Source organism: Crassostrea angulata, chromosome 9 (assembly GCF_025612915.1).
Source record: "Crassostrea angulata isolate pt1a10 chromosome 9, ASM2561291v2, whole genome shotgun sequence".
NCBI lineage: Eukaryota > Metazoa > Mollusca > Bivalvia > Ostreida > Ostreidae > Magallana > Magallana angulata.
Genome location: NC_069119.1, coordinates 38,305,320 through 38,318,120, shown reverse-complemented (window position 1 = coordinate 38,318,120; position 12,801 = coordinate 38,305,320). Strand labels below are relative to the sequence as shown.

At 35.7% G+C, this 12,801-nt stretch overlaps 1 protein-coding gene and 1 long non-coding RNA gene across 2 annotated transcripts; one reads left to right on the top strand and one right to left on the bottom strand.

Annotated features, from left to right (window-relative positions):
• Positions 1–590: 590 nt before the first annotated feature.
• On the top strand, positions 591–2,057 carry LOC128164303 (piggyBac transposable element-derived protein 4-like). The gene is made up of 2 exons (XM_052828083.1): positions 591–930; positions 1,069–2,057. The coding sequence occupies exons 1-2, from the start codon at positions 683–685 to the stop codon at positions 1,505–1,507; spliced, it is 687 nt and encodes a 228-aa protein (XP_052684043.1). The 5' UTR covers positions 591–682; the 3' UTR covers positions 1,508–2,057.
• Positions 2,058–11,796: 9,739 nt separating this feature from the next.
• On the bottom strand, positions 11,797–12,547 carry LOC128162906 (uncharacterized). Its single transcript, XR_008240736.1, has 3 exons — positions 12,431–12,547; positions 12,148–12,231; positions 11,797–11,879 (listed from the first exon to the last, which is right to left on the bottom strand). It is a non-coding gene; the product is annotated as an uncharacterized LOC128162906 (long non-coding RNA).
• Between the last annotated feature and the right edge of the window lie 254 nt (positions 12,548–12,801).

Here is a 12,801-nt window from a genome sequence, read left to right as displayed (position 1 = left end):
ATATTGATTCGAGCTTTAATTTCCATTTCTAATGACGTGCATAGAGAGTGCCAATATATGTATAATTATATTTAAATTACAGGTCATGATCCACAATGATACGATTGTACAATTGAAGAGATAAAAGCTTATATTGGACTACTGATTTTGATCGGCATTAACAAATTACCAGACTATAAGCTTTACTGGAGTAAAAACAGGTTTATGGCAACCGCCGGTTTTCAACATGTCATGCCAGTAAAACGCTACGAAAAACTCACACAGTATCTACACTGTAGCTCAGTTACTGAAGACAACGACCAGTTGTGCAAGATCCGCGAATTGATGGAAATGATTTCCCTAAACATAAGCAATTCTTACAGTCCCGTGCAGTTCCAAACTATTGACGAGGGAATGATTGCATACAAAGGCCGCCATACGGTCAGCTTATTATTTGAAATCAAATTAAGTCATTATTGAAAATCATGTAGGCCCCTAAATAATCAATATTTGTGAACAAAATGTGTTATAAAGTAAGCTTTTTCTTTTAAAGTATGTAAAATGACATTTTGATTAATCATGATAAAATATGTGTTTATTATAGGCAAAACAGTATATACCATCTAAACCTGTACGCTCGGGTCTAAAAGTATGGTTACGTTGCGACAGTGTCTCCGGTTTTTGTCACCAGTTCGAAGTGTACATGGGAAGAGCACGTGGTCAGCGACAGAGCATTCCATTAGGCCAGGGCGTGGTAGAAAGACTTACAGAGAGTCTGGTTGGAAAGAATTTCCATGTATTTTTTGACAGCTTCTTCACATCGGTCAGTCTTGCTAGAGTTCTTTTGGCTAAAAGAATCTTCTCCTGTGGAACTATTGTAAGGAACAGAAAAGGTTTTCCAAGTGACCTGAAGTCGCTCCCCCCACTCAATAGAGGAGATTTTCTTACAAGGTATAAACGTAACTCATCAAAATACATGTACACGTATTTGTTAATTATACATTTCGAATTGATGTACAACTATTCCAATGATTAACTAAAAATGGTAAGGTTTAAGTAAGTTTAAGCAGAGTTTCAATATATTTATAGACAGGATGGAAATTTAACGGCGACTGTCTGGATGGATACTAGACCTGTGGCTGTTTTAGCCACAAATTCCTCGCCGCTACAGGAAAGTGCCCCCGTCTCACGGAGACTCAAGAACGGATCAACTGTTGTTGTTCGCAGACCCCAGTCTTTTGCAAATTACCAAACCTATTTTCGTGGGGTTGACCTTTTTGATCAATTACGATCAAAGTACAGCATAGGCAGACAGAGCCGGAAGTGGTGGAAATACCTGCTGCATTTCCTCATCAATGTAGCCATCATTGATGCCTTTATCATTTTCAAAGAGAGTGGCCAGTCAAGGAAAAACCGATACAGTCAACAGGATTTTCGATTAGCATTAGCAGAGGAGCTGATTGGAAATTTTTCTGGTAGAAAGGAACCAAAACCAACTCACAAACCATATATTTGTCAGGTTGGGTAGAAACAGGTCATACTGCAAGCGGTGCTGCGTATCTACCCCAAGAAAAAGGAAAGACACTTGTTATGGGTGTGCCGTCTGTAATGTTCATCTGTGCAGCAATGCTTGTTACAATGAATATCATAGAATTTACCAACTTCAAGAAGAATGAGAGAATTGTTGTTGTCGCATGTGAACTGGGTTTATTCATTTTCAATTATTTATCAATACTCACGATGCGGTTTTTTTTTATAAGTAGCAGGAAGTTAGATCTCAGTGTAATTAACTGCTGAAACCACAAAAACAAAAATGATTCCACAAGAATAATTGCTTTACAATCGTAAATGCGATAAGAAGTGTGATAATGTAACCTAAAGTTACCTTGTTGAGATTTATGCATATGTATCAATTAGTCGTGATACCTTTGTGGTTGAATAACATTCTAATGAACAAAAGATTATAATACAAACAATACTTTAACAAAAATGAAATTGCATGTATATAGCAGAATGTTAAGCGTATCAGTATTCAACGAGTTTACAGAACATCGAAATTGAGAACTGAGAAATGTGAATGTGTGATAATAAAATTAATGAAAGTTTTTTTCAATTTTTTTCCATTCCGCACAATTGCGATTCACCGCAAAATAATCCATTTAGTTTTACGTATTTTAGTAAAATACATGAATATAGTTTGAAGTTTAAAAGAAACACTGTGAAATAGCGTTTTAAAAATTAATTTCATATCGCTAATGTATACAAATGCTATCATTATCGTACTCACTCCCTACCCCACCCCCTTTCGAAGCTGTAATTAAATCGATTAAAGGTACAACTTTCAATCATTTCAGTTGTTTACTTTTCAATAAAGTTACAAATGCGCTAGACATGTGCTTGCGGGGAAAAGATAACGTCATAATTTATGACGTGAACAATAAGCATATATTGCGTCATAGATCAGTAAGTTGTAAAGAGTTAATTAAACATAGGAAGTATTACAAAACAGATGATTGATTTATATCTGGGTTCTTAAATTGAATCATATATCATGTACATATTATATTATTGTTTCTTTGTTCAAGGCATTTAAGATTGTATATATGTCATGATCCCAAGTGCTCTTCCCGAAATTATCAAATATCATAAAAACCATTGAGATCCCCACCTTAATCCAAAGATAATATTCCTCCTTAGGTCATGCAGGCGCATCAGATCATTATGGCATGTAATCTGTCATCCTGACCCCCTTAGACTCAGAAATTGTCAATTATCTTTAAATTATTGATGTTTGATGATCCTATCTCTATTTAATCTTTATTATTAAGTCTCTCGAATGAAATTTGGAGACTTGTTGTTTTTGTACGGTTCTTAATACATGTATTATTATTCTTCATCTTCTTTTTCTTCTTTCCTGCTCTGAACTTGTTTCTCTGAGATGGCTGAACAGTATTGTACAAAACTCTAGGATATGATAGGCCTGTATATCTAGTTGTGCACCCTGGTTTGATTTTTCTCATTTTGGGTTAGACAACCACTTTTCGGGGGAGGAGGGTGTCAAAAGGGTGTGGGGTCTAACATTGAACCTTGTAGGAAGAATCGTAGACACTATTGTAAATGGTAACTTGAAAACGGACAAAGATAATAATATAGGGTTTTCATAATCATATATTGGCTGTTACTGGCAATATATAGGGTTTATTACACTACGGCCAACGCGGTTTGCGTATTTACCGCGAGTCCTCCTGGTATGAAATTGATCGCGGTTTAGCACAGGTAGCTCAGGTAAAACCGCGCATCCTCGCGGTACGGCTTCTCACCTTGGCCACACCGTCGCGGTATTGTGAAACCAGTCCCAGGTGAAAACTATTGTTGTTTTTTAACGCGAATTACCTCCCCCAATATCTTCTCATACGGGAAATATGATTGAGAGATTTAATGAATATTAATTCATATTCCTTTATTTTATAAAAGGAGCTGATTGTTACAATTTATTATTATTTTAAAAAAGTGGGAGAAATAAAAAGAAGGTGTAATTATGCTAATACAGAATTTTGTATACTATTTTGTTTACTCGATGGCCTTACATATAAATTAATCTTGGCACGTTCATCGCTGACAATTCTTGGTTATCAATTATATACCCGGTTATAAACACTTCACCAAAATATCTTATTTCGCCTCGAGATCTAGAAAGGGATACTAATTAGCGTTTCATTTACAATCTTTCATATTTAATTCTTACCTTTAAAACATAGCTTACACTTGGTCATTTCTCTTAAATACAATTCGTTTAATGAATAACAAAATACATGTAGATATAGAATGTTTTAAAGTGCACTCGTTTATCACCGCTGCAACCCGAGTTCTATCCCCGCGATCGACATTAGTTGAATAGACATGCTGGTTGCCCGCTTGGACACGTGGGTTTTCTCCGGGCACTCCGGCTTTCTTCCACATCGATGACCTCCTCGCGTTAACATCCGTGCCAACGAAAGCTATTAATATAAGTTGTATAACTTGTTTATCAAACGTTTTTAAATAAAAAAAGGTTCAATCAGTTTACGAAAATGCTAATGTTAAAATCGTGTGTATTTAAAAATTGACTTTCCTATCCGATCTAGCAAAAGTATGATGTTCAGTGGGTCGCCCAATATTTATATGTTTGTCGTTCAAAACCCGGGATTTAAAAATATGAATGATCATTTATTCTGGGGTATCCATCACATGTTAAAATTTCGCAGTGTCAGTTGACCAACAGAGGGGGGTAAATTGCGTAACATTACGTATGTGTATATAGATTTTTGGGGTGGGTGACCTGCAGCAATTAGTGTGACTAGGGGTCCGCTAAATTGAAGTAATAGTCCGTTCTTTCAAACAGCAAAATTTTCTTGATAGAATACTTTAATTTCAAACAAATGAAAATTTGTTTTTAATTTAAATTAAAGGAACTTATTCTGCGTATTCATAACACAGTATTTACAAAATACATCCATAAAATTACCTTTTAATGATATACCGTACACTCGATTGAAATAAAATTAACGAACAGACTATAATTAGGGTTTATCAGGAATGGAGAGAGTAATTGAAAACACAGCTAAAGTAAATTTTATATACACATCTAGTATTTGTACTTTTTAAAATGGTAAAAATGTGATTGTTTGAATGAATGTAAGTTTTGAATCATTATGGGAATCAAATGAACAAGATGTGTGTTTGTGTGCATAAGTACAAAAAATCTTCTTTACGCGATATGTGGTATATCATTTATTCCTCTAGCCATGTAAAAATTAAGAAAGTTTTAAATTTCAATTTTCTTAGAATTTTATATATTTTGATTTTGGAGAGAGAGAGAGAAAGAGAGAGAGAAAGAGAGGGAGAGAGAGAGAGAGTTGTCTCAACTTCTTACGGCACGTGGTCAGAGCACGGGTGCTGTCACAGACAGGAAGTGGTATGTGATAGTTATACACACCCGTAAACACAGGGATAACTTTTCTATAAATTGTGCTGTACTTGTCATTTTCTATATACCTGTCTGAATCAGGCATTATTTATCTCATGCAGTAAAGATAGAAGGCGCCTATGATCAGGGACTTTTATCTCTACGTCCCTGGTATGATTTTTCTAAAAACGCCCGTTACGAAAACGTGTGCTATTATGTGCATTTCAATCAGAATGCCGTTACGGCTACATGTACTACATACTTTAGCAGTTCACATAAAACATTAGTTATTTGAAATGAGAGAGGGGGGGGGGGGGGGAGAAGAGAGTCTCAGCATTCAATAAATTTCTTCACGGCACGTGGTCAGAGCACGGGTGCTGCCATGGTCAGGAAGTGTTATGTAATAGTTACACACCCGTAAACACAGGGATGACTGATTGTCAATGTACCTGTCTGAATTATGCATTATTTGTTCGAAGTGAGTCTCTGGTCCATATCCTCCAACCACTAATATTACCAAGTAAATCTACTCTCTTGATCCCTCGAGTAAAACTGCAGTCCCAGTTATTCATAATCTGTTGTTCTTTTACTCTCGATACTCCAAGTGGCCGGAATATGCAAGCGTTACCTAAGTTTAACACCTTCTTTGTCATTTAAATGGCTCAAGGCATTAGACGCGGGACCCGTGTTACGGGATTTTCTTCAGGTAACACTTGTCCTGCAAGGTGATAATTGTCCATGATTGACCATACCGTTGCCTAGACTATAATTAACACCGATCGTCCTAAATGTACATATAATCGTATTTATTTAAAACGAGAGAGATAGAGAGAGAGAGAGAGAGAGAGAGAGGCCGGAAAATATTTAATGAGTTAAATAAGAGTAAGATTGAGGGAAAACATACACGTTGCGTTGATGCCTACGGTAGCGACCTTATAATAGTACATCGCGGAATATTTGTCTTCTTTAAATCTGTGGCATATTTTCAACTCATCATTTGCAAAAAATGATACTTTAAAATATTACTAATTTTCAAGTACACGTATATGTATGATTTTGTAATACATTGCTATGTTTGGGACTCTTGAACAACATTAACAAAATACATGTAGCAATAGTTTTCTCGAAGTTCTTGTTAAAAACAATTCAAAGAGAATAATGAATTTTCTTCTAATAATATTTATATCTAAATTCAAAAATAGTTAAACAGCGCTTGTTTTCTCCTTCTTGGTTTAATCCCTAATACAGATAACACGCCTGTTACGGTGTCTTACACCATCGCGGTAAAATCGTGACCCCGCGATCACCGCGATGAAAATACCGCGACGGTGTATCGCGGAAAAGATTAAAACACCATCACGGTGTCGCGGGAAAATACGGGATCCGCGTTGGCTGTAGTGTAGATCTGACCCCTGGGGTCATCCCCACCCCCCCCCCCCAGGAATTTGAAATTACCATATATCTCAGAAACTGTTATAATCATGACCCTTAAACCATATATATTCATGTTTCTGATGTCAAGGGGTATCAAATGTTATGTAGGTCATGAGCCCCGTGGGTGGTCCTGACCCCCTCAAACGGCAAGTCCCTTAATATCTTCAAAACAGTTGAGATCCCCATTCTTAAACCATATATATTCTTGTTCGTTGTGTCAAGGGGCATCAAACGGTATGTAGGTCATGGTCCCCGGGGGTGGTCATGACCCCCCTTGAACAGGAAGTGCACGAATATCTCGAAAACGGTTGAAATCCCCACCCCTTAACCATATATATTCTTGATCCTTAAAGGGCATCAAAAGGTATGTACCGGTAGGTAATGGGCCTCAGGGTTAAATTTAATTTTTCAAAACCGTAATGCACATCTATGGAACAGTCCCTATCATATCTCAAGATATGATGTGTCTATCCATTAAATCATAAAAGGAGTTCTAGGATCTATGTTTTTTTGAAGTGATAAACGTCAATTTTCTGCTACTTTTTGACTCCCTGGATGAAATTCAAATTTTTAAAACCTTACTGCACATCTATAGAACAGTCCCTATCATATCCCAAGATATGATTGTCTATCCATTAAATCATAAGAGGAGCTCTTGGATCAATATTTTTTTTTAGTGATTAACGTCAATTTTCTGCTACTATTTGACTCCCTGGATGGAGCTTGAATTTTTAAAACCTTGCACATCTATAGGACAGCCCCAATTATATCCCAAGAGATGACGTAGCTACTCCAATAGTTGTAAGAGGAGTTCTGAGAACCAAATTTTTTTTGCAAAAAAAACGTCATTTTTTGATCCCCTTAATAAAAAAAATATTCTGGAACCTGATCACGCCTCAATATGACACCCCCAATCATATTCTAGAAGATCATTTGGCTACTGCCAAAAAAAAGACGTTTTGAAACCAGTTTTTTTTTAAAAAGTCATTTTTCAGCCATTAAATGAACCCCAGGATAAAATTGAAAATTCCGAAACCTTTTTGCGCATCTATAGGATACCCTAATACATATTCCAAAAGATGATTTGTCTACTGTTGAAAATGTAGGAGGAGTTCGAGGAAGAAGGTTTTTTGTGAAAAAACGTCATTTTTACCAATTATTTGACCCCCAGGACTAACAGAGAATTTTTGAAACCTTTTTACAAAACAACATGATACCCCAATCAAACTCCAAGAGTTCAGTTTGCTGGTTTATAAGATGTAAGAGCAGTTTGAGAAAGTAAAACGTGACAGACGGACGGACGGACAGACAGACGGACGGACGGACGGAACAGGGTAACAACAATATACCCGAACTTTCTTTAAAAAGTGCGGGTATACATGTAACAATGTTCAGATTCTCATATATTGATATATATGATGCATCTGATACTGTTATGAATGTAATTTGAATGTAATTTGAACAAGCTTTAGATTGTTATGGATTCTGGAACGGTTAGGAAAGAAAGCAAAGCTCTACTTGGAGAGAGCTGAAGGCTATAAAAAGAGTATTAGAGCCGTCAGTTGACAGTGTTAAAAATAGAGAAGTTAAGGAGAACCTTCAAGAATACTGTACAACAATATACTCCAGAAGTGGTGTGAATCAGATGTGGATACAAAAAAACTCTAAAGAATTATTAGAAACTTTGAGGTCACAAAATCTAACCAAAATCAATAGCATCAAAACGTACGATTTTTCAACGCTTTATACAACCATTCCCCACGACAAATTTAAATCTAGGCATTTTGATCATCGACAGTTGTTTCTTCAATAAAAATGAAGGTCGTAAAAATGCTTACCTTGTCATTGGAAATCTAAAAAACTATTTTTTAAAAAACATTCTGATTGCACACATAAGTACTCTGAACTTGACATTAAAAAGATGCTTGAGTTTCTGATAGACAAAATTTATGGAGTTTTTGGAAATCAATCCTTCCAACAATCTGTTGGAATTCCCATGGGTACCAATTGTGCCCCATTGTTAGCAGACCTATTTTTGTATTCGTATGAAGCAGAATTTATTAAAAAACGTGAAAAAAATAAATCACTCGCTGTGGCTGGCCTTCAACTCAACATTTAGGTATATCGACGACGTATTATCAATTAACAATTGTTATTTCCATACTTACGTCGACTCGATATATCCAAGTGAACTTGAAATGAAAGATACCATATAGTCAGCGTCATCTGTTTCATATTTGGATATTTTACTGAAAATGGACATTGATGGTAACCTAACGACAAAACTTTATGATAAACGCGATGACTTCAATTTTTCTATAGTCAACTTTCCTTACTTATGTAGCAATATACCTTCATCACCTGCATATGGTGTTTTTGTCTCTCAGTGAATTCGATAAGCAAGGGCATGCTCTTCGTATGAACAGTTTCTAAGACAAAGCAAGCTACTGACAAACAAGTTGGGCGGATTGGAGAGGAAAAGATGAAATAGACATGAAGTTTATGACATGTAACCGAAATTGTTACTTTGACCAGTTGGTTAATAAACCTACAAGATATCGAATAAACCAGAAACCACCAGTCCTAGATTTGTACAAGTGAATGATAAAAATCGGGCATCAAAAATTGTGTTTGACAATCCACTGGGCTCCAGTGACCACTGTGTTCTTTTGGACTATAGATGTTACATTGACTATGAATATATCACAAGTGAGAAATACAATTATTTCAAAGGCGACTACGATAAGCTTCGGAATGAATTAGACTTTGATTGGCAAAAGCTTTTGAGTGGAAAGTGTTCTGAGGACATGATAGACATATTCCTGTAGAGACTACTGGAATCGATTGACAACTGTATTCCAAAGAGAAAACGAGGTAATGAAAAGGGATAAATGCCGCTATCAAATGATACTATAAAATGTATTAGAAGGAAACACAGACTGTGGACCCGTTATATGGAACACATCAAAGTCGACGGAACTCCTTTTGTTGCTACAACTAACTCCGAGAAAGCAAAAGTACTTGCAAAATTCTTTAGCAGTGTATTCACGTCAGAAACAGAAAAACCCAGTTGATTCTGTAAAAGGTAGTGTACTGAAACATCATCTGATTCGTCTATCACCCAAGACGACATAAATAAGATTTTGAAGAAAATCAACACGACCAAATCACCTGGTCCGGATCAAGTACACCCGAAAATGTTCGGAATGGGGGATGTTATTGATGCCCTGCTTTGCCTGATTTTCAACAAAAGTTTTAATAGCGGAATTGCGCCACAACAATGGAAAATTGGTCAAATATAACCAATTATTCAAAAAATGAGATAAATCTCACCGTCCAACTACCGACCAATCAGTCTCACAAGTGTTTTATGCAAGGTTATGGAGAAACTAATCCGGAAGAAGACAGTAGAACACATGAACATTCATAAGCTCTTCAGCAACAAACCGTTTGGGTTTATTGGCGGAAGATCCACCTCACTACAACTTTTAAAGGTTCTTGACAGATGGACACAAATCCTAGATAAAGGAGGGACAGTTCATTCCATCTACGTAGACTTTATGAAGGAATTTGATAAAGTCCCTCACAAACGCCTGTTGTTGAAACTAAAGCAATATGGTATAAGCTTAATGACATGCCGTTGGGTTGAGAGTTTCCTGAGTGAAAGGAAACAGCGTGTGCACATTCTGCAGGGCTCCGTCCTAGGTCCCATTTTGTTCGTCATTTTTATCAATTACTTACCTGAATGTGTAAAATCAGAAGTTTTTCTCTTTCCTGGCGACACCTAACTGTTTAGTGATATTAGAACTGAAAACGACTATAAAACCTTGCAGATTTGAACAACCTCTTTGACTGGAGTGTTGAATGAATGCTACGATTCCACCCAGACAGATCCAAGGTGCTGAGGGTTCACAGAAAATGGAAAAACAAATACAGCTACAGATACATTATAAGGAAGTATGACGGAACTTCATGTACACCAATTCTAGAATTAGTGGAATCAGGAAAGGATATTGGGGTCAACATCGATAGTAACTTATGTTTTGATAAGCATATAACAACACAGATTAACGAGGCAAATCAGAAGTTGGCATCCGACGAACATTCTGCATACTAGATTATAAATCATTCTGCTTATTTAAGGCGTTTGTGCGATTTCATCTAGAATATGTGAACAGCGTATGGAACCACTATAAATGAACGTAGGTAAACGTAGGTAATAAAGAAGATGTTTTATGGGCTGACCTCAGTGCAATAGATGCCAGAAGGGAATTACTTAGAGAAGCGTTGAAAAAATTAAAACTAACACTGAAGACTATTAAGTCTTCATTGGTACAAAATTCTGGAATTGATGTCAGGCAAAATATCTTTCTTAATAGTTTGAATAAATTAGTCTATAGAAAACCAAGTAACAAAAGAGATAGACTTGGACACATGAGATATCCAGAGCCCAGTTACACATTGTACAAAGAAAAACAGGCTGACAACAGAAATTTTCAAAAAGAAGATGAAAATAAATTGTCAAGTTTCGGTACATAAAAAGCCAGTTTTAACCGAGACATTCCTGACGCCAACTTCTTCCTTAAGTACTCGAAGTACTTTATCTTCATTAGTCACGTCCACCTCTACATGGTCAAACAAACACAACCCAGTTCATGAACATGAACCATTATATGGACATCTCTGTAGTTCTGGTATGCCATTGAGTTACAATGATCCAAATACCATACCCCCCCCCCCCCCCTGCCCCCAAAAAGGTAATGAAACCAGCAACTTTCAATAGATCTAGGTCTTGTATAAATTTTGAGACTTTTTTTTATGCAGTGACATCAACTCCAGGAATTCACACCAGAAATGCTTGTACCTAGCAGACTTATTTAAGGGACAGGATTAAACTGTTCTTGGTAACACGAGAACGGGTTCAAATGGTACCTAATCAGAGTTGTGTGATGCACCGGAGTCAAGGTTTAAGTCAGCAAATAAGACTGATGAACTTTAGCGGGCTATGCTGAAAGAAAAACAACAGAAAGCAAACGAATCTTTACCAGAACGTGCTAAAAGCATTCGGCTTTTAGTAGATCTCGTTTATCCAATAGCTTCTGAAGAAGTTACAGAGATTTTAGCTAGAGATTAGTTTGTAGATGCACTTACTATTATATGCGACTTCGCATTCAGCAATCCGGACCCAAATCCTTAAATGATGCGATACTTTTTAAAATAAAAATTGACAAACAATTGAATACAACATGTATCACATATATCTTATGCATATTTGAAAATATGCCTTTAATTATTTTTTTGTTCATTGTTGATACAAATTCTCTTCCCGAATTACCCTCTTCAACTGATTATCCTATTTTTACAATCTTTTTAAAAATTGCATTAATTTTGCAGCTCCAGTTATCTGATGAAAAAAAACAGAGATAAAAAATACATGTAATTTTTATTGTTGCAAATATCATATAGACAAGTTTGTTATTCTCCTGTAAATGGTTCTCACTCACTGCAGCTTTAATTGTTTCTGAAAAGGAAACAGAGAGAATGTAACACTTTTGAAGATGGTTTATAAGTTAACTATTGCCTCAGTCACTCATTATTAAAACAAAAGTTTAAAGAGTATCAAGATCAAGTTGTAAATACAACATGAGTTAAGTTTTTTTCATTCTGATCCTAAAGTAAATTTTGTTGAATATTTAAATTATTTGTAAGTTCTGGAGAGAGAGAGAGAGAGAGAGAGAGAGAGAGAGAGAGAGAGAGAGAGAGAGAGAGATTTATAACTGTTACAGTACCTTTAATGCATTAATCCCACTTTTTGTCCAACTTCTTTTTCGATGTGCTGTTTATCATTTGACAAGTCAAGTCTAAACTTCTGTCTAAAATGTTAATACAAATGCAAGTACAACCATCAGACCTTTTAAAATTCTGCAAATTAAGAAGTGGAAAACCCTTAATATATTTGTGTTATTTCTACAAAGTGAGATTTTAAAATCTTACAAAAAATGATTAGAACTAAAAAAAAAAATTATAATAAGCATCAATCATACAGTCAGAACCATATTTAGATTTAATTACCATAACTTGTATAGCAAATGTAGTGCAGCTATCTTTGAGCTCAGGACGAATATCTTTTATCACTTCATCGTCTTCAGACTGCATCCAAGAAATCTTACAAACTACTACATCCATTTGCTACAAATTATAATACTCTGTCAAACAGTGTCACTCATTATTTGATATTCATTGAATCTAAACTTTACTACAATAATATTTGAAGTTTAAAAAATATACATCATGCTGCAGTTTTGAAAGTGTAAGAATTTTTTATAATTATGTACTTACTTCTTCACAATCTCTGACACTGTGTTATTTGATGCCATCTGTGATGTATCCACCAGTCACTGCATTCTTAAAATAAAAACACTTTTTTCAATTAGCATGTAATA

Bases quoted from the DNA above. Each gene is read 5' to 3' on its own strand.
- LOC128164303 (XM_052828083.1), top strand. From the start codon at position 683: ATGGGAAGAGCACGTGGTCAGCGACAGAGCATTCCATTAGGCCAGGGC. The intron at 931-1,068 runs GTATAAACGTAA...ATATATTTATAG, and splicing joins AGAGGAGATTTTCTTACAAG to ACAGGATGGAAATTTAACGG.